The sequence below is a fragment of the Dermacentor silvarum genome, chromosome 4 (genome assembly GCF_013339745.2).
Source record: "Dermacentor silvarum isolate Dsil-2018 chromosome 4, BIME_Dsil_1.4, whole genome shotgun sequence".
Classification (NCBI taxonomy): Eukaryota; Metazoa; Arthropoda; class Arachnida; order Ixodida; family Ixodidae; genus Dermacentor; species Dermacentor silvarum.
This window is the reverse complement of record NC_051157.2, coordinates 84,496,417-84,522,317: the sequence shown is the minus strand read 5'-3', so window position 1 is coordinate 84,522,317 and position 25,901 is coordinate 84,496,417. Positions and strand designations below refer to the sequence as shown.

Below are 25,901 nucleotides of genomic sequence, written 5' to 3'. Positions count from 1 at the left end.
GCAAACTTTTGTATTTTTCGTACTTTAGCGATGCCGGCATAGTTGCTACTTCAAAATCTTTTCTAACTTTTTCATGGAACGGTCATGATCAGCTGCTCTTTGGAACAGCCGTATAACCATGTCACATATTTTTTCCCATATATTTGACTACGTGGTTCAAATTTTCTTCCAGGCAGTTTGTACACGTGTCAACAGCGTACTGCAACGCTGAGAAGCGAGACGTACTTGAGGTTGTATACCCACCGCCTATAGGCGCCGACAAAATTATGGAAGATATTCAGTAAGTATGCATAACACCCTTGTCGTCTAATTCAAGCTGTTCAAATTCATACGTTTAGGAAATGGCAGGTTTCTTTTTGGAGCAGATGTGCTTCATTAAACACTATCTTTAAGAAGAGAAATGCCTTTTAAGCACTTGCCCTTTTAGTGAAACACGTTACTACTCAACAAAACCCTTGAATACGCTTCAAGATATTGTTCCCTGCCATCCCTAACACAAAGAAATTGAAAAAATTTCATCTCTATTGCAATTGAGCAACATTTCTTGACTTTTGAGCAAGTGAGAAACATTTCTTAAAACATATAAATCTTCCTCAGGTGCACAAACAAAGATGGGACAGGCCGTAATGAAGACTGCTTGTTTGGGCTGCCGAATACGTACACTCTGACCAAGAGAATAGCCGAATCACTGGTGCTGGAAGAACGGGGAGACATTCCCGTCGCCATCGTACGACCTTCCATCGTCTCTGCGTCGATAAGAGAGCCACTTCAGGTGAGACAGAGAGACATCTCTATCAAATTGAGAGAAATATAGAGATAACAAGGAAAGGCAGAGAGGTTAACCAGAACCGCGGCCGGTTTGCTACCCCGTGATCGGGGAAGGGGATGAAAAAAAATTGAAGAAAAATGGAGGGAAACAACAGCTGCAGGCGCACGCAGAGGTATACACCGAATCTATAAACAGTCGCCGAGAGTTGTCGACTTGAGAACCTACAGTAACGCTCTCGTTGCTTTCTGCGCCAACGACGCGCAAGGCCATGGATCGTCGCTTCTGAAAACGGTTTTGAGTCCAGCCCATTTAAGGATGTCCCGAGAAGCCAGCGCTGGACTTCGTAGCGTGAACTAAAGGCACATTAGGTGTTCAATTCCCCATTCACCCATTCACCCATTCTAATGTGGACCGATTAAGTATATGCAAACATCACTGCCAGCCAAAGCCGGCACTACAATGTCGTACCAGAGCTGGAAATTTGTGATGGCCGTTGCAGCCCTAAGGAAAAATAAACTTCTTGTCGGCGATACTTCGCGAGACTATAGGATACGACCAATAAGCCTGCGTCGTTGTTCAAGCCTGAAGATAAAGTCAGCTTGTAAGGTCGGTTCTGGACAAGCGGATAAACTGTTCTGGATCCTTTGTGGTCGGATTAGACAGCTTCCCCGACGACGCCGTTACCAAATATTGGTGTCTCCTGACAGGCATTGAGATTATATGTCGGTCCGTTGCCAAGACCGCGATGTGATGATGACGATGATGATGATCTCCTGTATCAAATTCTCACGAGTCTGCTGATGTTGGGCTAAATTCAAACTCTTAAGTCACAATCTACGCATTCGTAAGCTCGCTTATCGAGGGCATATTTTACAGCAGCAAGCAGGGCTGCAAGCTGTGTCGGCGTGAGTGCTTTTGTGTGGGACAGTTGAAACAGAATTGCGGCCTGCGAAACCGCGCTGACGAAGGCACATGTAGAACTGGTGGACGAGACCAACTCATTGACCAACGGGGGATACAGTCAAGCCTTGTGTTCGGAGGTACGCTGACGTTATAGCTCCTGGCCGCTGCATTCGAGTGCGCACAGAAAGGCGGTAATTAATGGACAAATTCAAAGACAAATGTCAGCGGCATATGTCGTGCCTTAAACTGTCTTTACTAAAACTTCAGAGAAAACAAAAGGGTCTTGCTGATATAAGTGTGACTTAGCACTATTCCCTGAGGGACACCACACTACGTGTTGGGCCCGATCCGGTTTGTACAATAACACATCGACGGGTTATTTAGTAGCCACCTAAACGTGCTGCCGCCACTTTAAATTGCTTCCAAATGTTTGAGGAGAGCTTCGATAGTAGGGTGCCTCGATAGCAGCGCCGCCAATCATGGTGGAGACACCAACGGACCCTGTCCGCGCTGTCTTTCGAAAGCACTGGCGCCATATTGGTTCTGCCTGGCGCGGTCGTGTACTGCTGTTGCTGCTTGCCGGGTGCCTTTTTTCAGCGTGTTTTCCGCTAGCTTTCTGTGTGCGCTCGTGCTTCCGTGCGTGTGTGCGTGCGAATTGTGTGTGGGGATTTGTGATAGCGTGTTTGTGTGCAGGTGCGTTGGCGTGTCTGTGCATCTTTATGTGCGTGTGTGTCAGCGTGCACTTGTGGTGCGCGTGTTTGTGCGCATGTGCATATCTAAATGCGTGAATGTTTGTGTGTGCCAGCATTACAATTTAAATTAGACTTCGTGGTTTTACGTGCCAAGGCAACGATATTATTATGAGGCACGCCGTATTCGGGGACTCCGGATTAATTTTGACCACCTAGGGTTATTTAACGTGCACCCAATGCATGATACACGGGCGTTCTTGCATTCCGCCCCCATCGAAATGCAGCCGTCGGGAGCCCGATTTGATCCTGCCCTCTTGTGCACAGCAGCGCAACGTCAAAGCTACTACGCCACCACGGCTAGTGTGTGCGAGCATGGGTGTGCGTGAATGTAGAAATACGCAGTTTGTAAGTGAGTACTTGGTTGCGTGTAAGTGCGTGCGCATGGTGTCACGAGTTTCTCAGTGGTTATAGTGTTCGGTTGCTGAGCCCGAGGTCGCGGGATCGAATCCCAACAACGGCGGCGGCATTTCGATGGGGGCGAAGTGCAGAAAACACCTGTGTACTTAGATTTAGGTACATGTTAAAGAATCCCAGGTGATCCAAATTATTCCGAAGTCCCCCAATACGGCGTGCCTCATATGAGATAGTGGTTTCTGCACGTCATCATCCTCAGCCTATATTTATGTGCACTGCAGGACGAAGGCCTCTCCCTGCGATCTCCAATCACCCCTGTCTTGCGCTAGCTGATACCAACTTGCACCTGCAAATTTCCTAACTTCATCACCCCACCTAGTTTTCTGCCGTCCTCGACTGCACTTCCCTTCTCTTGGTATCTATTCTGTAACTCTAATGGTCCACCGGTTATCCATCCTACGCATTACATGACGTGCCCAGCTCCATTTTCCCCTAGTAATATCTACTAGAATATCTGCTATCCGCGTTTGCACTCTCATCCACACTGCTCTCTTCCTGTCCCTTAACGTTAGGCCTAATATTTTTCGTTCCATCGCTCTTTGTGCGGTCCTTAACTTGCTTATAAGATTATTTGTTAAACTCCAAGTTTCTGCCCCATATGTTAGTACCGGTAAAATGCAATGATTGTACACTTTTCTTTTCAACGACAGTCGTAAGCTCCCAGTCAGGATGTGGTAATACCTGCCGTATGCACTCCAACCCAATTTTATTCTTCTGTAAGTTTTCTTTTCATGATCGGGGTCACCTGTGAGCAATTGACCTAGATAAAGGTACTCCTTTACATACTCTAGAGGCTGACTGGCGATCCAGAATTCGTGTTCCCTTGCCAGGCTATTGAACATTATCTTTGTCTTCTGCATAATAATCTTGAACCCCACTCTTACACTTTCTCGGTTAAGGTCCTCAATCATTTGTTTTAATTCGTCCCCATTGTTGCTGAACAGGACAATGTCATCTGCAAACCGAAGGTTGCTGAGATATTCGCCGTGATAAGCCTTCCCAGTCTAAGAACTTGAATACTTCTTCTAAGCATGCAGTGAATATCATTGAAGAGATTGTGTCTCCTTGCTTGACCCCTTTCTTGATAGGTATCTTTCTACTTTTCTTGTGGAGAACCAAGGTAGCTGTGGAATCTTTGTAGATATTTGCCAAGATATTCACGTATGCCTCCTGTACTCCTTGATTGCGCAATGTCTCTATGACTGCTGGTATCTCTACTGAATCAAATGCATTTTCATAATCCATCAAAGCCATATATATAGGTTGATTGTACTCCGCAGATTTCTCGATTACGTGATTGATGACATGGATATGATCCATCGTAGAATATCCCTTCCTGAAGCCAGCCTGTTGTCTTGGTTGACTGAAGTCAAGTGTTGCCCTGATTCTATAGGAAATTATCTTGGTGAATATTTACGGATTAGTAATATGTTGGCATTCTTCCAGCTCTCTGGTACACATTTAGTCGTGAGACATTGCGTATAAAAGGCCGCAAGCTTTTCAAGCACGATATCTCCTCCATCTTTCATTAGGTCGACTGTTATTTCATCTTCTGCAGCAGCTTTTACCCTGGTCATGTCTTGCAAGGCCCTTATAACTTCATCGCTAGTTATAGAAGGAGCCTCTGTATCCTGTTCATCACTACTTCGAATGAAAGTAGCTTGGCTGCTCTGGGCACTGTACAGATCAGTAAAGAATTCCGCCGCTGCTTTTACTATGTCATCGAAATTGCTTTATGATATTACCTTGCTTATCTTTCAGTGCATACATCTTGCCTTGTCCTATGCCAAGGTTTCTTCACACTTATTCCATGCTGCGTCCATATTTTACTGCTTCCTTAATCTTTTCCAGGTTATAATTTCGAATATCCCTTACTTTCTTCTTGTTGATCAGTTTTATTCCGATAGCAATTATATGGACACTTCAACCGGATTTCTGCCGTCGCCGTCGTCGTCGCCGTCGCCGTCAGGTTCCCTATAGATAAAATCTTCGCCGCGCGCCGTATGCCCGAGCGGAAGCGTGCGGGGACGCGCGCTATCACGGAGAGCGAACGCACTCAATCTCCCACGCGCAAGCAAGGAAGCGGGAAGCCAGCGCCGGAGGGAGTGGGGGGGCACTTCTACTCTGCCAACAACCGCGCTCGTCGCTCGCCCGCACCGTCTCTTATCTCCACACGGCTCTGACCTTTATGCACTGTGCATTGGCCGCTCAGTTTCCGTTGAAGCGATAGACCGCACGTACCTTCACCCGCGGCGGAGTATGCGCTCGCTGCCAGCGTTTTGACAGTCGTTGTCTGCAGTCATTCAGTGTGATCTATTCATGTTTGTTTGTGCGCACTCACACCACGCTTGTTCATTCAGTTAGTAATAGACGGGCCACATTTTCCAACACACGCTACACATGCAATGCTGCCCGGATCGCCAGTGTAGCACTACAGGTGTGTCCCTTCGCACGCGCTGCCCACGGGAAGCGCTTCTCATCAACACCACCGTTTCACACGCGCCTTCTCGTGGTTATCGAGTCTCTCTTCATGTCGGTCTACTTACGCCGCAGCACACCTGCTTACTTAATCAGCTCATGTTTACTACAATTCATATTGCTACCAAAGCCGCTCACCTTACTTCGTATGACATTGCTGTGTTGCTATCGCATTCATTGCTTCGCCCTTAGGGCGAAACTGTGACATTTTTTACAGTTCATCGAATTCTATCTGATCTCTTGAGTTTGACACTTTCATGCGTTGTCGTTTCTTTGTTAGGTCCTTTGTTACTTGGGAGAGCTTACCTACTGGTTGCCTTGGTACCTTACCTCTCACTTCAAGTGATGCTACATCTATGTTATGTTCATCTTTCTGTTCTAAAGCTGCATATTTGTTTGCGAGCACCGGCCTGAAATGATCTGCTTTTACCCTTACTGCGTCTAGGTTGGCCTGTTTCCTCTTGGCTAATTTTATTCTTTCTCTCTTCAAATTGAGAGAAAACCTTGACCTCACTAACCTGTGGTCACTGCACTTTACCCTACCTAACACTTCTACATCCTGCACTATGCTGGGATCGGCAGAGAGTAGGATATCTATTTGTTTGGCACGTAAAATTGTTTTGGCACGTAAAACCACATAATTTTAATAGCGATACCCATTCTATGGACACTGCAGGCCGTCAGCGTCGGACACTGCAGGCTGTCAGCGTCGGTGTCGCCATGATGTCCCGTATAAAGTCGAAGTGCCATAACATCGTGACCATGCTTTTTTTATTTTTTTTTTTGAAGTCGTATTTCTCCGTTCAAGTGTAAATAGGAGCTAATGAATAAATCTTGCTATTAAATGCCTACTTTTGGGTTTAAACCTTTCTTGTGAATATATTACGAAACCGAACACTTCCTTTTACTAAATTCCTACTTATGACTCACTTTTCCCGCTTAAATGAGATCTATTTTGTCAAAATCACGAGGGGTTTTGGACGCGCTCCAAGACGGCGGGGCAGAGGTGAGAACCAATATGGCGCCGGCGGAGATTGTGTCCACGCCCTGAAAGCCTGCCTTGGTATTGAGCTGCCCTATTCGATAGGAAACACTGTCATACGTTATTTTTTTATCGAGAAAGAGCGCAAATGATACGCTTGCGAATCTTCTCTTGTTCGACAAATACTGCGTAGTAAATAACCCTGTCGACAGCTGAACGGCTGTGACGTCAGCATGCTACTTGGCCAATAGTATCTTCCTTTGTACGCGCTGATGATCACTTTGCTAAAGCGCCAGTTAACAATAATAAAACAATCATAATTTGCAGTTGATTATTTTGTTAGGTAGGTAATTAGCTAAATATATGGTTTGTAAGTTAGCCCACGTTCCTCTCCGGTGGGGAAAACGTGGTTATGGGAGTTATAGCGAGCAAGCCTTCCACGCTTGCTAAACACGTCTCCGTTAGCTGACCGGTTTCGTCGAATTACTATCAATTAGGTGACTGATAACTGAATAAATGAAACCTCTGTATCTACACACGTTGTTTTTAAGTATTCTTCAGTAAAGCGTTTTCAAGGCTTTTATACACGAGATCAGAACATAAATACTGACCTGAAATGTTTTCCTTTTCTTTATTTCAAGGGTTGGGTAGACAATTATAACGGTGGCACCGGAATCCTTATCGTGGTAAGTACCGACCGGACGTTTCACTATTTCTCAAGATCAGGAATGTAATTTATGCTCCTGCATTTCATCGAAACAATAGACGCTATACCGAGCTTGTGAGCGTCCGAAGAGCAACTTCTAAACCTGTTCTTTTGCAAACATTTCCAGATAGGGATGGGGCTGCTACAATCAGTATTGGCGGAAACGAAGAGTATAATGGATTTCGTTCCAGTAGATGTTGTGACCAATATGCTAATATGCGCCGCCTGGCACGTTGCCGAAACAAGGTGAGCGTAGTAATGTGCTGTACTCACAGTCTCATTTCAAATTTTGACCGCTATAGCGACTCTTAAATGGTGGTGACTGTGTTGTTTTCGACTTTAGTATACCAATCTTAGACACAGATCACCGCAAATGCAAATACCACTCGGTAAAAAAAAACAGACTGCTACGGACAGATAATCCCTGAGGGAATGATCACTGAAAAACTTAAGAGAATGTTGTATACGGTGTTGCATACAGTGTTGCATACAGTGATCAACAGTACAGTGATCAATAGTTCGTAGTTCAAACTCACGCGTCACACATAGAGTCGCTTGCTTACGCTGCCGGAGCAGCAAACACATGGTAACAGGCCTGCGCTATACCAAGGCGCCGCACTTTCCTGACTACGCTGACCCACACCGTCGCCTGTCTCGATCGCCGAGAGTTGTCGTTGGTGAGGAGACGAGGTCGGGAGGTTGAAGAAAAGTAATTGGTTCATTAAATCGACACTTTTCTTTGTGAACATCACCGGGTATCATGACCGTGGCTGTGGCCTGGTTGTTCTCTTGCCGAATAGGCCAACCAATAGTACGTGTAGACCCCACAGCATTACACAGGGTGCGTATCGTCTAGACATCTGGACACGCTGTCTCCATGGTAATGAACGCGCTAATGCGGTAGGCCGAGAGCTTGCTAACCCGACGCCACTGGAAGTGCTGTCCGACCCAGACGATGCACCGACCGAACCATTAAATTACATTGAAACTACAACGTTATAGAGATAGCAGGAGACACTTCTCGCCTTGGTTGGATATGTCACAATTTTTTTTTTTTGCAAGAGAAACGATGCTTTCGGCTGTTTTAATGATTGCAATGTTCTTGTCTATGCATTAAATCTCTACTTTACTGAGCTGATCCATGACAACAACAAACATTTTAATATCAGAATCATGGACATGTGTCTCATGCCCTTGAAATAGATAATTTCATGTACAGAAAATGCCGTGGTCAGTAAAGCTGGGCCACTGACAACAGTAACCCCATATCCTTCATTTCCATGTTAGCGACCACACGTCTGGTCCCCTTAAGAAGCTATGCATCCTTGCACCTACTACTAGTGTACATCTGTACTTCACTACTTGCGTTGCCAGCAACCATGCCCTCACACAATGAACCTTGTCAGCTGGCTGTCCTCTATTCAAACATTCAAGTTTGTGTAGCTCATGTAACATATTATACAGTTCCGTGTAAGCTGTCGTTTTTTCGAAGTATATCACAGACGCTTCTTCAACTGCTATAGTTTTGAGGTATTGCTAGACATTTCTGATTGTACAAATGTTGGAAAGTTCCTGCGATTTTATATCTCGGCTAGCAGTAGAGGAACGCGCTTCAAGATAGGCCGCCTGCGTGAAAGCAGCGACTTGGTAAACTTCAAAGCTCCCAACACATATGTTAACTTTTAAACTGACCTTCACCAACCGCAGTGTAAATCAGGCTACGGTCAGTGAGAAATACTAGATATACAGTGTACCCATAGGTATATGAGAAAGCATTTGGTGACAAATAAATGTGCTTAGACCTTGCTTCTGGGGCTCCCTGGAAGTCGGCGTAGCAGAACACATTTCATCCTCACCGATGTTTGCAAGTTTAAAATCAGACACGAGGCAACCTATCGCGGAACAACAGCGACTGGCAATCAATGCAAGGTTTGCCGCTCCGCACGGATTTTGAGGGCGGTGGAATGTGTGCATGTATTGCTGGAGGCCTGAAGAAACCATACTGTACGGGACGAGCATGAGAATAGAATTCACATGCTTTCCAGCTCAGAAGTTGGAGGTCACCCAGGCAAAAAACTGTCAAAGACAGCTTGACAGGACCTGGCAACCTACAGACTGCAAAATTCCGTATATATGAACACAGACATTACGAGAAAAAAATGAAATTACATGAAAAAGGAGTACGGCATACAGATGCACATCTCTGAATTAGTTAAGAAGAAAAACAAATCAGACAGTTTCTGATCAACACTACGATAAACTAGTATTTTGGATTCATAAACAGGTTGATCAGAAAAAAGATTAGATAACAGTCAGCAAAGGTAACAGAAATGGTCATTCTCTTATCAAAAAATATCATACTTCCAAGTTTGACAGGCTCAGTAGGGTATTGTAATTTATGTGAGTTTTTAAAATGTCATAAATTGTGGGTACACGATATTCAAGGCTGAACTCACCACAATTTGTGCGTGTACGTGGCACTGATGTTAGCTTATTACGTAGGCTGTAGAAATGAAAGGCATGTTGCGCATCCTTCGGAACAATGTGTTGATGCATATAAAGAGACAGTTTATAACTAGATAATTTAGCCGCTTTAAGCACATTATGCTTGTAAACAAAGTATCAGTGAGTACCGGTTCAGTTTGCGGTTAAAATTCTTAAAAATTCCAAGCACCGCATTTGGCAGCCGTTCCAGTTTGCTGTACTTATTGTCTGTTGCATCGCTCAGAGGATACTGCACTATGATTAGACGAGAGTAAAAATCAGCGTAATATATCGCTTTTTGCAGCCTTACTCGAATAATGTTTTACAGTTTTAAGAGCCAGCTGTTTGGCCTAATTCAATCGTGATCTTATTAACGTGTGATCCAAGGCATTGTATTTTTGAGCAATACCTCTAAAAATCTTTCTGGAGGAGCAGTTAGCAACAACGCTATTTCAGCAGATTTCTCTTCCTGGAAGCCATATTGCGAATCTTTCATTACATGGTACTAAGTAAGAAAGTTTAGAAAACATATATAATAACATTCTCGAAATCTTTAGGCAAGATAGGCAAAGCAGACATGAATCGGTAGTTTCACATATAACTACAACGGCTCAACTTTTGTGAACAGGAAATATAGGCGTTAGTTTAATGTCAGAGGAAGAGATACCAGTTTCTAACATTTCGTTGATTAAATAAGTGAGCGATAGGGCTATGATAGAAGCCGCATGCTTAATAGGGACAGCGCTGATGCCATCCAATTTGAATTCTGGTAATAAAATTAATGAGTCCTTGTGCAGTAACCGGAGAGAAAATAATTAAATTTTCCAAACTTCTGCGAATTATCTAACGATTGTACGTCAGCATAATCACTACTCGGAAGCACGTAGTCATCAACGTTGGAAAAGGGTTCGTTTTTGTTTTTTGTTTGTTTTTTGTTTTTTTTTGCTTAGCACGTCTATATCCATGTTGCCTCGAGCGAAGGCTATAATGCTAATTAGGCACTCAGCTTTCAAGTTATTTGGTAAATTATTGAGTTTCTGCCATAATTTTCTTGGATTGTTGTAGGCTTCAGCAAACAGGGACTGCCAGTAGCAAACCTACGCCTTCGTTAGATCGGCATTTAGTTTGTTGCGGTATGATTGTTCTGTTCTTTAAAAAAAACAGCATCGCGATTGATTGAATGAATGCGTGGTACATTTCATTTTATATTTATTCTAATATGCAAACCGGGAGTAATCCAAAGCGTGCGGTGCTCTCTTGCTATGCCTCGGATTGCGTACAAAAGGAAGCTATTTTTCATAGCAGGCTTTAAATTTGTTAAATAAAAAATGGTATCCTTAGTTAGAATCACGTCGGGTTACCAGCTAATCATTTCAACCGTATAATGAAATATCTTGTGCTGATGATTATGTCGCGATCACACGAGTTTTTAGTAATTTTGTGCTTATTAGAGGGCACTGGTACAAATGTAAATATCAGGATATAGTCAATAATATCAAGTGAGAATACACCTTTTAAACACTGTTCGCAAGGTACATTGGTGATGCAGATATCAAGAAGCGTGGCTCTGTTCAGTAGCACGAGTAGTCAAAGTATAATCAGACTGGAACACGCGAAAGTATGAAGGATTGTTTCATAATTCTCGCTGGCTGCATCACCACGGAGTATTTTCAGTTTTATGGCGCCCATTACTGAGAAGGCTACGTGCATTGAATGAAGACTAGACAGCAACGTCTCCATGAATTCAGAGAATTCAGGCTTATATCCTCTGTGCATCTGTGCATTGCATAAATATTTCTCTTGAAAAAAAGTGGCGATGTGCTCGCATCCAATTCTCCGTTTTTATTCCCGTGGAAACAGCGTCGACAGCACAAGAGATTCCGTGTCAATATCCCGAACGTGGCACTGCGTCATTCCTTTTGTGGAATTAGCTGTAGTACAAGATTCGGTCTCGGAGACGATTCATCGCCACGTCAAGATCTTCGAAGCGACTCATTGAGCCTAAAAAACAAGAAGCCATTTCAACAGTGCTACTGCCTTATCACCGGCGGGCTAAAGACTGATTTATGCACTAAATTTCAAAATTCACTTAAGAAAAGTTCATAGTTACAGATCATCCCAATTGTGACGTTGCCGACATGTCGGCTAGGTTGGCGTTTGTACATTCTCATACTGAATGATGTAAACCGGAAGTATGACTATTTTGCTGAATTTTATAAATCTATTGCACTTTACACAAGGCTACTTTACCATGATGACAAAAAAATTACCGCACATCTATTTTTGGAAATCACTGACGATGTTAATGCAATTGTAAATGTGTCTTATGATGTGTGTGTAATTTGTGATGGTATGTTTTACTTGATAGGGTCTATATTATGCAGAGCTACACATACCCAGGGACCCAAGTTGACGGGAAAGAGGTTCATTGAAGAGCGGTACATGCCATTTGTCACATACGCAGTGACATAAGTTGGTCTGACAGTTGGTTTCGAACTCTGTTATCTGAGCACAGCAGCCCGATACTCCATCCTTTAGAACGCATTGGCCCAAGTTCAAGAAAAATTGGGTACAGGCAGACAGACAAAAACGCATACATACCGCAAACTGGGTGAAGTTTCCAAAGAACGGTAATCGTATTAAATAAACATGATGCAAAAGGGGTGTTTGAATCAAATATATTCAAATAGCAAAATGTTGAACCACCTCCCACAAAACATTTTAGTAAAGCTTTGGCCAAACTGGTTCGAAATAGGGTTGTAAATCTATACATTTAAACACAATAAATCTCCATTTACGGGACTAGATAACATGCAATGTATTTTTAAACTGCTATGCAAAATGGATGTTGGTATACCTGAGCTTGATGGATAAGAAAGCACTAAAATGCTGCTCTGTTCTGCGTGAGTGGAAAACAGCTGAAGGCTTCCCAGTGTGCAAATGCGGAAGTAAGACTATCGTTTCAAACTATAGGCATGAATTGCATTCCATGCAAGCTCTTAGATGTCTTGACACACAAGATCACATACTTTGAAAAACACTGTCTTCTCTACCATATCATCATGGATTTTGTGAAGTGTACGCGACAGTAAACTAACCAGTGAATAACCTATATATATCGTTAACATAGTAATAGTAATAATAGTACTGCCATTAATACTGTGAGTAGTAGTAGGCACAGTACCATACGTTACTATGCCATACAGAAGGTTGTGTACGTTACCAAGAAGGTAAGGTCACAGTTTAACAACAACAATGAAAACACTTTCGTTTTGTTAATATCTCAGACCTGTATTTATCTTTAAATATAATATATTGCATTTTTCCTATTTTTATACGTACATTATGAATTAACATGCTATTCTACCACCGCAGCCTACCTACCGTATATATTAGCTGAGAAGCTTGGACGTCGCGCTGCAAAGCAGGAGGTCCTAGGTGCAATCCCGGCAGCGCTGGCTGCATTTTGATGTGGGTGCACTGCAAGTACATTCATGTAGCGTACATTGGCGGCACGGTAAAGTACACAAGGTTGTAAAAATTAATCTGGAATCCCCGTAGTGGGCGAGTGCAAGTAGTTAAAAAAAAACAGGCGGAAAATATAAGTGGTGGTCTTCACTGTGGGAGAATGCCGCTATGGCAGTGAATGAAATCGAAGCCCAATGAATCGCTTTGGGCTTCGTAAGAAATATTTTACGGCAATAAGAAAAGCAGTATCAGCAACCAAGCTTTGGATATTATCGTTGGTCGAGCAGTGCGGTATTACCCATATTCATGAAGTGAACACAAGATTGGTACGCTGCCAAAACGATTATACTATTATGACATCCGCGCATTTTCGCATAACACTACAGCAAGGTGTCATTACAAACCCACGATCTTCATCTTAGTGGCAGGGAAGGCGTATTGCAACTGCACCCAAGTAGATGCCACCCTTTTTTTTTTTTTTCTTGACGGACTACTTTCTAAGTCTGTGATATGTTTTGTTTATGTGATTGCACTTGTGAAGGTGTCCTAGTTTTTCACTTTGACGAGAGAATTCAATGCCCCGCAGACCGAAGCACATCGAGGTTTACCACTGCACGAGCGGCGCTCTCGCCCCACACACGTGGATCCATATGGCTGGCAGGATGCAGCGAGCTATGTTGCGAACCCCGTTGCCAAATGCGCTTCGTTACCCCCAGTTCAACATGACCGGCAACCAACTGTGGCACAACATCAACCTCTGGTGTTTCCATTATCTGCCAGCGTGTGTCGTAGACCTGGCCTTGCAACTATGCGGACAGAAGCCCAGGTTGGTACCACCTACACTCATCCATGGTCAGCCTGGCAAAATGGAGTGGCGCTGTAATCAATACCTGTCACATAGAAATCCTACGTCTACTTGGCTGCCATCTCCGCTAAAAGGTGGCGGCGAGTTTTAAGGTCATCGCCTGATAGATCACCTCATTCCTCCATAAAATCTTTAAGTCACAGATTCACATCTTGGCCTAACAGAATCCATCTGCTTAATGTTTACGAAATCCGAAGTGGGACAAGATAACATACAAATTATGTTTAACCTGAAGCGGAATTAATGTACAATACTTGTCCTCAATATTTGGCAAATAATTAAAACACCGCTTTCTTCTCCCAGAAGGGAAGAGAGTTGAAGTCACCCCCGTGTATTAATCAGAAATCTCACGTTTCAACCTATAGACATGTTTCTCTGGCGTGTAGCATATGCAAGCTCTTAGAGTATATGTTGTTAAAACGTATAGCCACATACCTTTAAAAAACATTTCATCGTATCTCCATGTCAACATGAGTTTTGTAGAGTGAGCTTGACAGAAGCCAAACTAGAGGAACTAGTGCGCAACGTATCGCTAACAATTGGCGACGATAAACAAATAGACATTCTACTAATAATTTTTTCCTCCGCAACCGACTGTGTGTGCAACAAAATGTTAACCAAGAAACTTTTTTCTGCGCTAGGTGACAGTCTTATTGTTCAGCGGTTTCAATATTAGGTGCGAACTTATGTGCTCGGACTGTCGGCGTCTCCTGTCGTCGTCGCCACGGTAAAGCAAGCGGCTCGTGCTCGCGCTCGGCACGCGCTCGTGCCACTGCTCCCGCGTTCGTCGTCGTCGTCGTCTTCCACAGCTGAGAGCGTTGCCGCTGCGAACACACAGCAGCTGGGGAGCCTACATGCAAACGCTGTTTTAAAACAGCGCTTGCATGTATTCTCCCTAACAGCAGCGAACACACAACGCTCACAAAGGTCTCAGCACACGCCGCATCCTGCCCCTAAAGCAAACGCTATCAAGATATGGGCCCTCGCGTCTCTCTCTTCCACGCTGAGTGGCGAAAACACAGCACGCGGAGCTATCAGCAGTCGGCACTCTCTGTCCGCTTAGCCGATCGCGTAAGATACGCTCCGCGCGGCCATGCCAGAGTACGTTTGATCGGTCCATGCCACCGCCGGAGTCCTTTGATCACGGTTCATAATGGTTCGATATGGATGGAGGGATGACGGTTTATGATGATCGGCACGTCATCAGCGTACATGGCTCCGACACCTGCAGTACTCTGCTTGCGTTATCAATGCACCTTGCGCCGCCGTCTGCACCAGTTTGTGTCGCCGCAGCGCTGTCGTTTGTACTGGCTAGATCAAGTGTCACAACGCTGATAATGACACCGGGCTGCGTGGAGATGAGCGAGTGGCACAATGCTTACGTATACTTAGACAACTCCCCGAGGAGTTTCTGCGGGATTTTTTTTATTTACAGGGGTATGAGCCATAGCTTAAGGTGGCATGAGCCATTCATTGTCTTACGTGACGGACGCATTTAATAACAGAGGTGATACGAGAATGTGTGTGCGTACCAATCGTCACGATGACCGCCGATCAGGACAATAAATATGTTTGTACCTTTGTTCAAAATACTGTGTCGCCTCTGTGTCGTGTGCTAAACAGCTTCGCTGGTCATCCACCTCCACAGAGTGGAATGAATGATGATTTTACGCAGCCGAATATTTTGTTGCCCACATGCTTTCAATATTCTTCTACAGGTTTGTACAGCTCTACCAGAAGGTTTGCAAAGGGTTGAATTCTTTCCAGTACTTCATGACTCACGAATGGCTGTTCAGGTCGAACAATGCCTTGGAACTTCTGCAAGAACTCTCTCCCACGGACGCTGAGGCAAGTATAGTATACAAGCTGTCGTTACGATGGTGTGATGTCACTACCGCTGCAATCACATTCCGTGCGAGTTAAAAATATGGTCGCTCGAATTTTTGCGCTCGAATAGTTTGTCGCTCGAATTTTCTCTGCCTGCAAGATTGATAGGCCATGGCCAAGTTTTTTTAAAAAGTTACCTAGCAAATATTCTTGTTTAAAGTGGAAATTTAACAGCGAAGAAAAGTATTACTGTAGTCGTTTGCTCGTTTTGCCTATACACTATGCCTCTTTGTTTAACAATACGCAATTTGTCTATACGAAATACGCTGAATGCCAAAATGCACAAATTGCATTGTGCGCAGACACTTTTAACGCTCTGTTATGGAAGCAGTTGAACGTTTCATTCAACAGTACTTTCCAATTTAGGAATTTCTAAGATATGCAAGCTCTTTCTGGCAAAGCGATATCGACGTCTGGTGACGTGCGATCCCCCCGTCGGGTACAAGTTGCAACATGATTTTGTTTTTTGCACATAGGTTACAACATGGCATAACGTCATAATGGAGCTAAATGTGAGCGTGCAGGCCTGTTTCATGGAGATATTGCAACAATAATTGCCGCTCACATTTTAATATGAATAGCAATATTTGCTTATTTCAGCCGTTATGAATGTATATCTACCCATCTACCTATCTATCTATTTATTTATCCGGGGTCATGATGTCGTCATGGTAGTTGCAGCATCGTCATTCCACCTTTATCATCCGACTCTCGTCATGCCATCATGGTCACGCCATCTTCGTCATGCAGTCGTCGTCCCTCTGTCGTTTTATCATTGTCATCACTCCTGTAACGTCACCCGATTGTAGTCAGGCCATCGCCGTCATACCACCTCCCTCGTCCCGTCGAAGTAAATCGTTCTTCATCATTGCATTATAATCATGCTGTCATCATTCGATCGCTATTGTGTCAGCCTTTCTCGTGCAGTCTTTGTAAGACAATCGATAACATGCCTCTATTGCCACACCGTCGTCGTAATGCCGTAGTGATCGTGCCGTAATCGTCAGTCCATCATCGTCCTACAGCTTTCGTCGTACAATCATCGTCGCGCCATTGTCATCATACACTCGTCGTCATCCCATTGTTCTCATGCCTTTGTCATGCCGCCATCGTAACCGCATCATAGCCATACAGTCGTTGCCATGGATTCGTTGTCATACCGTCGTCGGGTTGCCGTCGACGCCATCGTTCCATCGACGTCATTGTAACTTCGACATCCGAGTCCTGTCATGGCGTCGGATCGTCTTGCTGGCATTCGTCATGCTGTCGTTTAAATGACGTCATCGCTTTGTAGTCACCCCTTTGTTGCATTCCGTCGTCGTCATACCAACTCGTCGATCCATCGACCTCATTCCTCGTTATGTAGTCATTAAATCGTAATCGTGCTGTCATATTTCCATCATGACTATGCCGCCATTCTCATGTCATTGTCGTCATTTCATCGTCGTCATGAAATGAGGTCTGTTGTAACTTTTTTGGCCTTTGCGCGATGAAAGCACTTTAATTTGATAGGAGTGAAGATATCTCCAAATTGATGGATTTATGCGTGCCCATGTTAAGCGCAACACTGTAATGTTCAAACTAATAGCGCTTCACTTTACAATTGTCCAGCCATGTAGATATGTCGAGACAGAGCGTAAAACTAGCACTGTCGATAAGCCATATATAACTTATCGTCTGCGGAACAAATTGTACCGAGGTGGTCGGACGTTGCCACTAAAAAAAGGGTTCTTTACTTTGCAGTTGTTCGACTTCGACGTGCGGCGCCTCGAATGGATTCCATACTTCGAAGGCTACATGTTGGGAATTCGCAAGTACCTCCTGAAAGTTGAAGATTCAGAACTACCAGAAGCACGGAAACGATTGAGACGGTAAGCTCAGCTTTAAACACAAACTGCTGATGTACAATATGCCTCACCGACCTGTTTAAATCTCATTGGTGCCGAGTGGGAAAGAGATGAAGTGGCTTCGACAAATAGGGAAATAGCTGTGTTATTCTTGCAAAACGGCCTAAAACGAATAAAAGCAAGGTGTAGGCCCATCTTCACTTTCAAGGCAATGAAGGACGCCTAAATCTGGCAAAGAAAAGAGGACCGTCGAGAGCCAGTGCGGCTATAACAATCCAGGTGCAGCCAAATTATGAAGGTCCCACTAAGCTTCACAAAAAAGACGCTCCCTTCTCAGAGAAAGAGTTGGACTTCCCGGTACACCAATTGGCCACTATCTCCATCGTGAATCTCGAAAATATCACATGGGCCTCAGTCCTGCAGCAGCTGTGAAGCACGTTACCAAGGCGACATTTAGACCAGCGACGCAGCACAAGGTGCTAAGAATTTTTGGATCCGGATAGGCCGCAACCGGAAACTGATCCTGCGAGCGTTCAACACATAAACCCTCTCGAGTGAAGTTAGCATAGGAGGGGCTAGTTGAGAAATTACCAGCATGGACTGGGATTTCGCTGCGCTTAGTGAGGTAAAGAAAGCCGGTAAGGCCGACTAGTGTGCTGACAGTTCTGACCTGTGGGCACATGCTACGCTACCGAGTTTATCCATATACTATAAGAGAAAATATGTAGTAAGATTTCTATTTCAAAAGGACAACGCGGGAACTTCGATGAATTCTACAGATTTATTTAAAGGCTAGCGGTAATTTTAATAAAGCTAAATAAAAATTATAAAAAGAAAGTATTACAAGCGTATATACTCCAACGCCCAAAAACTAAAATAAGAGTTCTGCCAAGGTGTTTAATTAGCGATGAAACAGGCTAAAACCTACTATACGACAGGTATGATGTATTTCAGTGCAAAAGTGGAAAAATGCAGGCGGATGGACAGGCAATCCAGCAACTATGGTGTTGACTTTAGGTGCATATTAGAGGAAATACAGGGTATTTCAGCGAACAGTTCATTTTTTTTATTGCCGGTGGCAGATAGCTTAATTCTAGTCCATGAGCTGGTCTACTCGAAGAGTCGAACATTACTTGCACAAAAAATTCAAATGCATAATCAACTGAATAACAACAATTCACTATTTAACATTTAACTGATTACCTTATGGCACATAATGCAATTTACGAATTCAAGCGTGTGAGACGGCAAGGCATATCCGCTTGAAAAAAATTGTGTGGATGGCACCATTTACCAGATATGTGCCCTCAAACTTGAGCTAAAAATGCACTGTCGTTCCACTTACATTCTTAACAAAGCGTCGTTTTTTGCACTGAAACACAAAAGTAACTGGAACGCCAACGCATTACTCCGAAAATTTCGGCAAATATCATCTCAAAATTGGTGTCATCCTGAGAATTAGTTCCGAGTGGATCCGCCTTGCGAACTCCCCGGCTAGAATTTGTAAATTGCAATATGCACTATAAGGTTAGAAAGTTAAGTTAGAAACCTAATTAGTAAAGTTTTCCTAATTAGTCGTATGTGCATTTCAATTTTTTGTGCAAGTAAGGCCCGCCTGTTCGAGTAGACCAGCTCACGGACTAGAATTTTGCTATCTGCCGCAGGCAACTTAAAAAAGCAATTTGAAAGTATTCGTTCAAACGCCCGGTATGTTGGTAAGTATTCGTGGGGAAAAGGGAATGGCGCATAGCAAATATCTTCTCCTGAAGGCGCAGTAATAGAAAGTAGACAAGCCCGAACAGTGAAGGAATAAATGAAATGTAGTTGATGCTTTCAACCCTACCATAGTGCGCAACGTAAAAGGGTTAGATAGGGTAAAGGGTAGTAACCACGGGTTAGTAAAGTCCAGGATTGATTTCTACTTGAAGAGAAAAAGAGGAAAATTAGAAAGAAATACGCAAGCCAAATACCAGTCCGGTGAAAATCGGGTGATTTCTGGCTACTACGCACCAAAAAGAATTAGGCTTTGAAAATGATGAAACACTAACTAAAATAATTTCAGAGGCCACCATCGAAGTTCGAGGCAAGGTAACAAGCCATCAAATAGGCAAGTTGTCCCTAGTAGCAAAGGACGTAATAATAAAGCGACCAAACACAGAAGTGTCTAACTGTAGATATCAAAATAGATTGGTTGAACAGTCAAAGCTGATCAACAAAGAGAAAATAAGTAAGCTTCTCAATAATGACATTGAAAAAATTGAGAAAGCAATACTAGCTAAAAAATTGGGACAACATCAAATCAGCTACTACTTGGCATAGGAACAAACAAGATGGATGCTGTCAAAGATAAGCAGGGCAATGTCAGCGGCAATTTTACAGTATAACAAAGGCTGCAAAAAATTCCGCACTGAAATGCACAATACCTTTGTACAGTGCTTAAGTATAGCGTTTGTGTATAGCCTCGTCATTAATGTTCCTGTGAGCCGGTTTTTTCAAGTGGGCTGCTTCACCAAAGCCAAGAACAGACACTAACCATAAGTATATGTGATGACAAACTGGAAACCCAAGTTTCATGCGGAACTAGTGCCGAGAAGTCCAACTCAAGACGTCATTCAATCAGTATATCTAATTAAATCCAGCTGGCTAGGTGACTATTTCTCACCACCCCGTTCCAAAGGCGATGCCAGTATATCGCAATCATCATCATCACCATCACTTTCCTTGCAAAAGAATGTGAGATTGGCAAGAAAAATGCAGTATTAACGACTTCTTGACAAGCCTCATCAACCCTCTAAGAAACATGACAAAAGTAAAAGCGGCAGTAACACTCGATTTGATAAAACATGCTGGGACATTTTACTTGAAAAGATTGCTACCCTCAATTATGAATGCTTCCCGACTTAAAGTGCACCAGTGACTAGGAACAATGCAAATATCATGAAAATACATTGGAAATGGGGCGCCAAAAAATTATACGCCGATTAGCTTACTTTTCGTATCGTACAGCCAATTTATTAAGGTAATTTCCAATGGAATCAGGACAGCACTTGACTTCAATCAACTCGGAGAATAAGCTCGCTTCACCAAAGCGTAATGTACAATGGACTACATCCGTGTCATCAATTGGGTAATTAAAATAACTGCGGAGTATAACCAACCTTTATATACTCGTATGATTATCGCAGATTCTAAGTGGCTTTGTATTCAATATACATACGAGAACAAATGGAGGCGTTACGCAGTCAACATTTAGAGCAAGCATGCCTGTAACACCCTAGAAAATGTCTCTAAATATTCAACCGCTACCCTAATTCTCCATAAGAACAGCGGAAAATACTGATGGCGAGGGAAGAAGACAACCTCTTCAATGCTTCACTGCACGTTTAGAAGTATTCGAGCTGTTAGACTGGGTAAAGAACAATGTTAATGAATCTGAATAGGAAACCACATGGCGAAAGTGCCAATTCTTTACATGCAAAACAAGTTGTTGGCGATCACCGGCGGCAGTGATGAACTCGGGCTGGCCGGCTGTATTGGTGCCGACAGAGCTCTAAGCCTATCGCTCTTTAATTTTGGAGCTGTAGTGAGCGATGCTTCAAAAACAACCGCGGACGGTCGCAAAAGACATACTCTTGAAATCGCTTAACCTATTCCTCATCATAATTATGCAAAAGAAATGTAGACAGGCTGATATCCGCGACTTCATAGGTTGCGAGCCGTCTCGCAATGCACCACGGAGATCAGACGCTGGTTCCAAGTTGAACTTGTCTCGCATCGGCAGCTCGTGTTTGTGCTAAAATAGTTTACACTGATCGCCGCTTGTCACGAAAGATACAATTTACTAGTCAATTTACTCTAACTGCAAATATTTTTATGTAAATTAGGTTATAAGTATAGGATAAGAAGGATATGTGGCGCAATTTAAAAATCAACCGCAGAAAGGAGGATGGAGACAGAACTCTGCTGTACTCTGCTAAGTTATGAGTGAGTAATAAGCGATGTTTATCTCGTCGCCGGCGGCGAAACGTATGAGCCGGTTCGGCCGATGAGCTGGCAGCACCTCTGATCTCACGTCACACAGCTTCGAAGTTGTTCGTTGGTCCGTATGTAGGATCCACTTCCTGCAGTTACACGAGATCTTCGTCTGTGCAATAAAAGTTCTGGCAGACACAATCTCAGAATAACTGTCGATATTGATGTGACTAGCGTTGAGGAAATGTACTGACATGCCGCATTGCCACCGCCGAAACATGTCATGTATAAGGCGTGTATTGCAGCCGCGGTTCCTCTCTCCTAATCAGTGCGCTATGTACACGCTGCGCCCTCAAGTCCTAGCGTGATGCATGTCCTAATATGTCAGACAAATATGTCTAGACATGTAACGGGGGTTCAGTTCCTCTCATCACCAGAAATACGTTAAAGCATTTTTTTAGAGCGCAGCTCTTAGGAGCCCCTTCCTGCGGCGCGTGTCGGCGTCGGCGTAACCGAGCGCACGAGCGCAGTGAAGGATGAAAGACCGAACATGGAGCGCAGCGGGGAATGAAAGACGCGAGAACGAAAACAAAGGAGGCGGGAGTAGAGGAACCATGAGGCGGAAAGCGGAGGAGGAAGGCATGGCGAAAGCATGAGAAGAAAAGTGTATAGTGCGGGGATGATGGCTACGAGATGGCGCCAGAGTAGCGCGCGTTGTCTGCGACGTCTGTCTCCAGCGGCTGCTGTGAATCGCGCCCACGCGTCACCCACGCGCTGGCTCTCGCGATCTCCAGATTACCGAGGCAGTCGGCACACTTCACCCCGTTTGCAACGTACCGCTCGAGATAGACCGTCCGCGCCAGCCAATATATCGCGAAATGAAAACGCGTATATAGCTCGTAATCGTAAGTATCGTAATCGGATTAGCGTAATCGTCTGTGAACTATTTGTCAATTAAAAGTGGCACATATCGAGTGGCACGTACCTTCTCACCCAAGTTGTCAAAGAGGTTCATTGAAGCGCTGCATATACTGAGTTACCCATACCCATTGTTCACAGTCGGCACCAAAAAGGTTCATTGAAGTGCGGTACATACCCTTTGCAACACGTCCAGTACTGCTTTCCCAGTCACCCATGTCGGCGTCAAAAAGGTTTGTGGGAGACCGGCACATAGATGTCCAGTGTCACAGACCCAGTGACCCAAGTTGGTACGACGGTTGCTTTCGATTCCTGTTCCCTCCGCTCAGTAGCCCGATGACCTACCAATTACACCATGGACGACGCAGTGACCCAAGTTGGCGTAAAAGCGGTTAGATACGTACAGAAATACCGCAAACAGGGTGTAGTTGCCAAAGAATGCTGATGACATTACCATTTTAGAAGCATCTTGATCAGCTATACAGTCACATGTAAGGTAATATCGAAATCAGAATGTTACGACAGAAAACTTGAGCTTGCGATTGATATGCTACTGCACTTTTGTCTCTTTCCCAGACTCAACGTCGTGCGCTGGTTCGGGTACTTGTCCATGGTCGCGATTCCTTGGGGACTTGTGGCAACGCTGACGACTTGGGACGTCTGCTGCTCATTACGTGGCGTCGCCACGACACTCTGCAACATGCTGGGCTTCCAGTGGATCCTATGATTCTCGTCATCACCAAAACACTAACAGTGGTGCAGCGTAACCAAAATGGAACACGCAATGTATTTTAACGGCGCAGGCGAACGAAACAGGGACGACGCTGGTTAGCTCTGGTGGGATTCGTTAGCGTATCTGCGCTTTCACGCACTCTCTGTCAGACTGTTCGCAGCCAAATATTCAGCAATTCAGACCTCCTACATGGCATTGAAGCAGGCGCCGCTCTACCACCTCTGGTGCTTCGAATTTCGGGAGTAAAAAAGACTTCATTTCTCAATTAGTATATTTCGCATCAGAACCGGCCTTCCGCAAGAAACAAGGAAACCACACCGATCGCCCACACAATACAGGTAGCTCGCTTCGCTTAATATAAGCGCAGCTCGGCCTGCCCCTTGTCTCAGTCTCTGTCGAAGGTATTTGGTGGCACGTAATAGCGTTTAAAGCTTAACAGCACATATTCTTCATTTTAATCGTAAATTTGGTACTTTGATCTATAATCGAGCGTTCATTTATCATTTGCCTTGACCCAATTTTGAGATGGCTTGAACTGTAGCAGTCGTACGTGACCTAAAGCACAAAAAGCCCTTTTGCGCAATGATGCACTTTCCTGTTTATCTGTGTCGACTGGTAAATAGGCGTGCTTTACCGAGAATAAACTTTAGTTTGATGTAGCGCTCGTCCTGTCTAGTCTTCCTCCTTGTGTCCTCCTCGTTCTTTGCGCTTTAAGTGAAGTATGAATTCTTACAAACTAGCCCGAATCTCAGTTCTTGTACAGCCGTCATTGACGAAGTTAATTAAGGCACAGTTATTTAGGTAGAGTTAATTAAGGCACTCGAACCGATGAGCTTTGGTGGGAGAAAACCTGTAATAGGAAGTAACAACGCATCCGAATGTCAAGTAATTTAATGAATGTCTTGTTAGCGCGCAGGCTTTCGTCTTCATCCTCTTTAGCGTATGCTAAACTGACTGTCAACTTTTCGTTGTACAAGTCACTTCGTTGTAAAGATCGTGCACCTCACACGTACCACACAATAGAACTGGGACATATGCATTTCTTCGTTATACAGGTCATTTTGTTATAGAGTCATTAGTTATACAGGCGTTTGACGGTATTATAGTTTGTAGCTTTTTCTTTTTCAATGCTGATGTCAAATTCAGCTCTTGCCCCAAAACGTGCGTGTATACATAAAGTACAATGCTTGTATTCTCATCATCAACAATACTGCATTTTTGAATAAATTATTGGAGTAAAGCATGTCGTGTGTGTCGGATTATTTTCACATGAGTGGCGACGTTTATTTGCGCTTGTTTTCAGAGACCTATGTGCGTCGTGGCATAAATATTGCAAAGTCATCTGTTTGAAACCTTTGGCAAATGGAGCAGCTTTTGCAAAAAGTGAAGCGCTATCATTACGGCGCGATGTAAATGGTGGAACACGCGTTCATATGATGCAACATTGCAGGGTAAAGTATATATTCATCAGGTTGCATGCTGCGGCAACACGAATAGTGGATTGTGATCAACGCGTAGCTCCCAGGAGGATCCATACTCACCTCATTGCAGTCTCATTTTGGTTGTTGTTTTCGCTCACATTTTGGGCTTAACAACGTGAAAGACTGATACAAGTCGACTCCTGAATAGCTATTTACATCAAGAAATGCAAGCGACAAGTAAGTTTATCTTCACTCTCATCCAACACGTTCAACAGATTTTGACTTCTTCAGCACGCTATACACGCTTGCTGGCGACACGAGTACGCGATGTTTTTGGGTGAAGGCAACTGGTCAATAAACCCACACATGCTACCTGAAGGCATCAATGTTGCCGGATTCAAGACCCTCGTTATGTAATGAACGAGAAAGAGAACTGAGGGGTCCCATTTTTATTAATCTTATCATAAGAAGCCAACAAACGACGACACCAAGGACTACATAGGAAAAGAACTTGTACTTGCTAAGAGAATTAAGGAAATTATGCCTTCAGGTAGCCTGTGTGGGTTTACTGACCAGTTTGCTTCCCCAAAAAAGATCACGTACTCGTGACGCCTGCGGCAAAAAAAAATATCTTCCACTTCGGCGACAAGATTTGTGAGTGGTGGCCCTGTCTAACACTCCCAGGGCTAGTTCTAGTGGTAAAGTGGATGGGAAAATGACGCCGCGGTAGTTTCAATTACCAAGAGCATCGCATGCATAATGCGAAGACGTGGAATCGTTCCCCACCAGCGGCAAGTTGTTTTTTCATCCATTTTCATTTCTAATAATTTATCATCATTTCTTTAAATCATTTAGTAAGTACAAGCAATTTCCCCTGTGTTGCCCTTGGTGTCGTTGTTTGTTGGCTTCTTCTGATATATATATATATATATATATATATATATATATATATATATATATCAGTTAAGCAAAGAATCACAGGAGCCGGCACAGAAATAGTTCAAACAATAGAAGCACGTAGGAAAAACATATAACAGGACTTTACTGACGTTACGGCTGGGGTCCGAACCGTCAGTAAAGCCCTGTTATATGTTCTTCCTACGTGCTTCTATTTCTATATATATATATATATATATATATATATATATATATAGAAATGATGCCGTTCGTGTGCGCCCTAATGATATGACAACTCAATAAACGCATCTTAGCTGTTTCACCAGTTACCGAGAATTACCAAGATCCTATCCTAGAACATCGTTTTGCCATGAAGGCATTCTCATTCTATTGCGCTCGGTTCAG

General features: G+C 43.8%; 2 protein-coding genes across 2 annotated transcripts in view; both read left to right on the top strand.

The window, feature by feature from the left end:
- The window catches only part of LOC119448733 (putative fatty acyl-CoA reductase CG5065), a 117,871-nt gene that overhangs the window by 16,369 nt on the left and 75,601 nt on the right, over nt 1-25,901 (top strand). The gene's annotated exons all lie outside the window — the stretch shown is intronic.
- Nucleotides 3-25,448, top strand: LOC119448734 (fatty acyl-CoA reductase 2-like). The gene is made up of 8 exons (XM_037711957.2): nt 3-280; nt 598-772; nt 6,940-6,984; nt 7,132-7,250; nt 13,543-13,782; nt 15,540-15,669; nt 17,452-17,579; nt 23,022-25,448. The coding sequence occupies exons 1-8, from the start codon at nt 267-269 to the stop codon at nt 23,170-23,172; spliced, it is 1,002 nt and encodes a 333-aa protein (XP_037567885.2). The 5' UTR covers nt 3-266; the 3' UTR covers nt 23,173-25,448.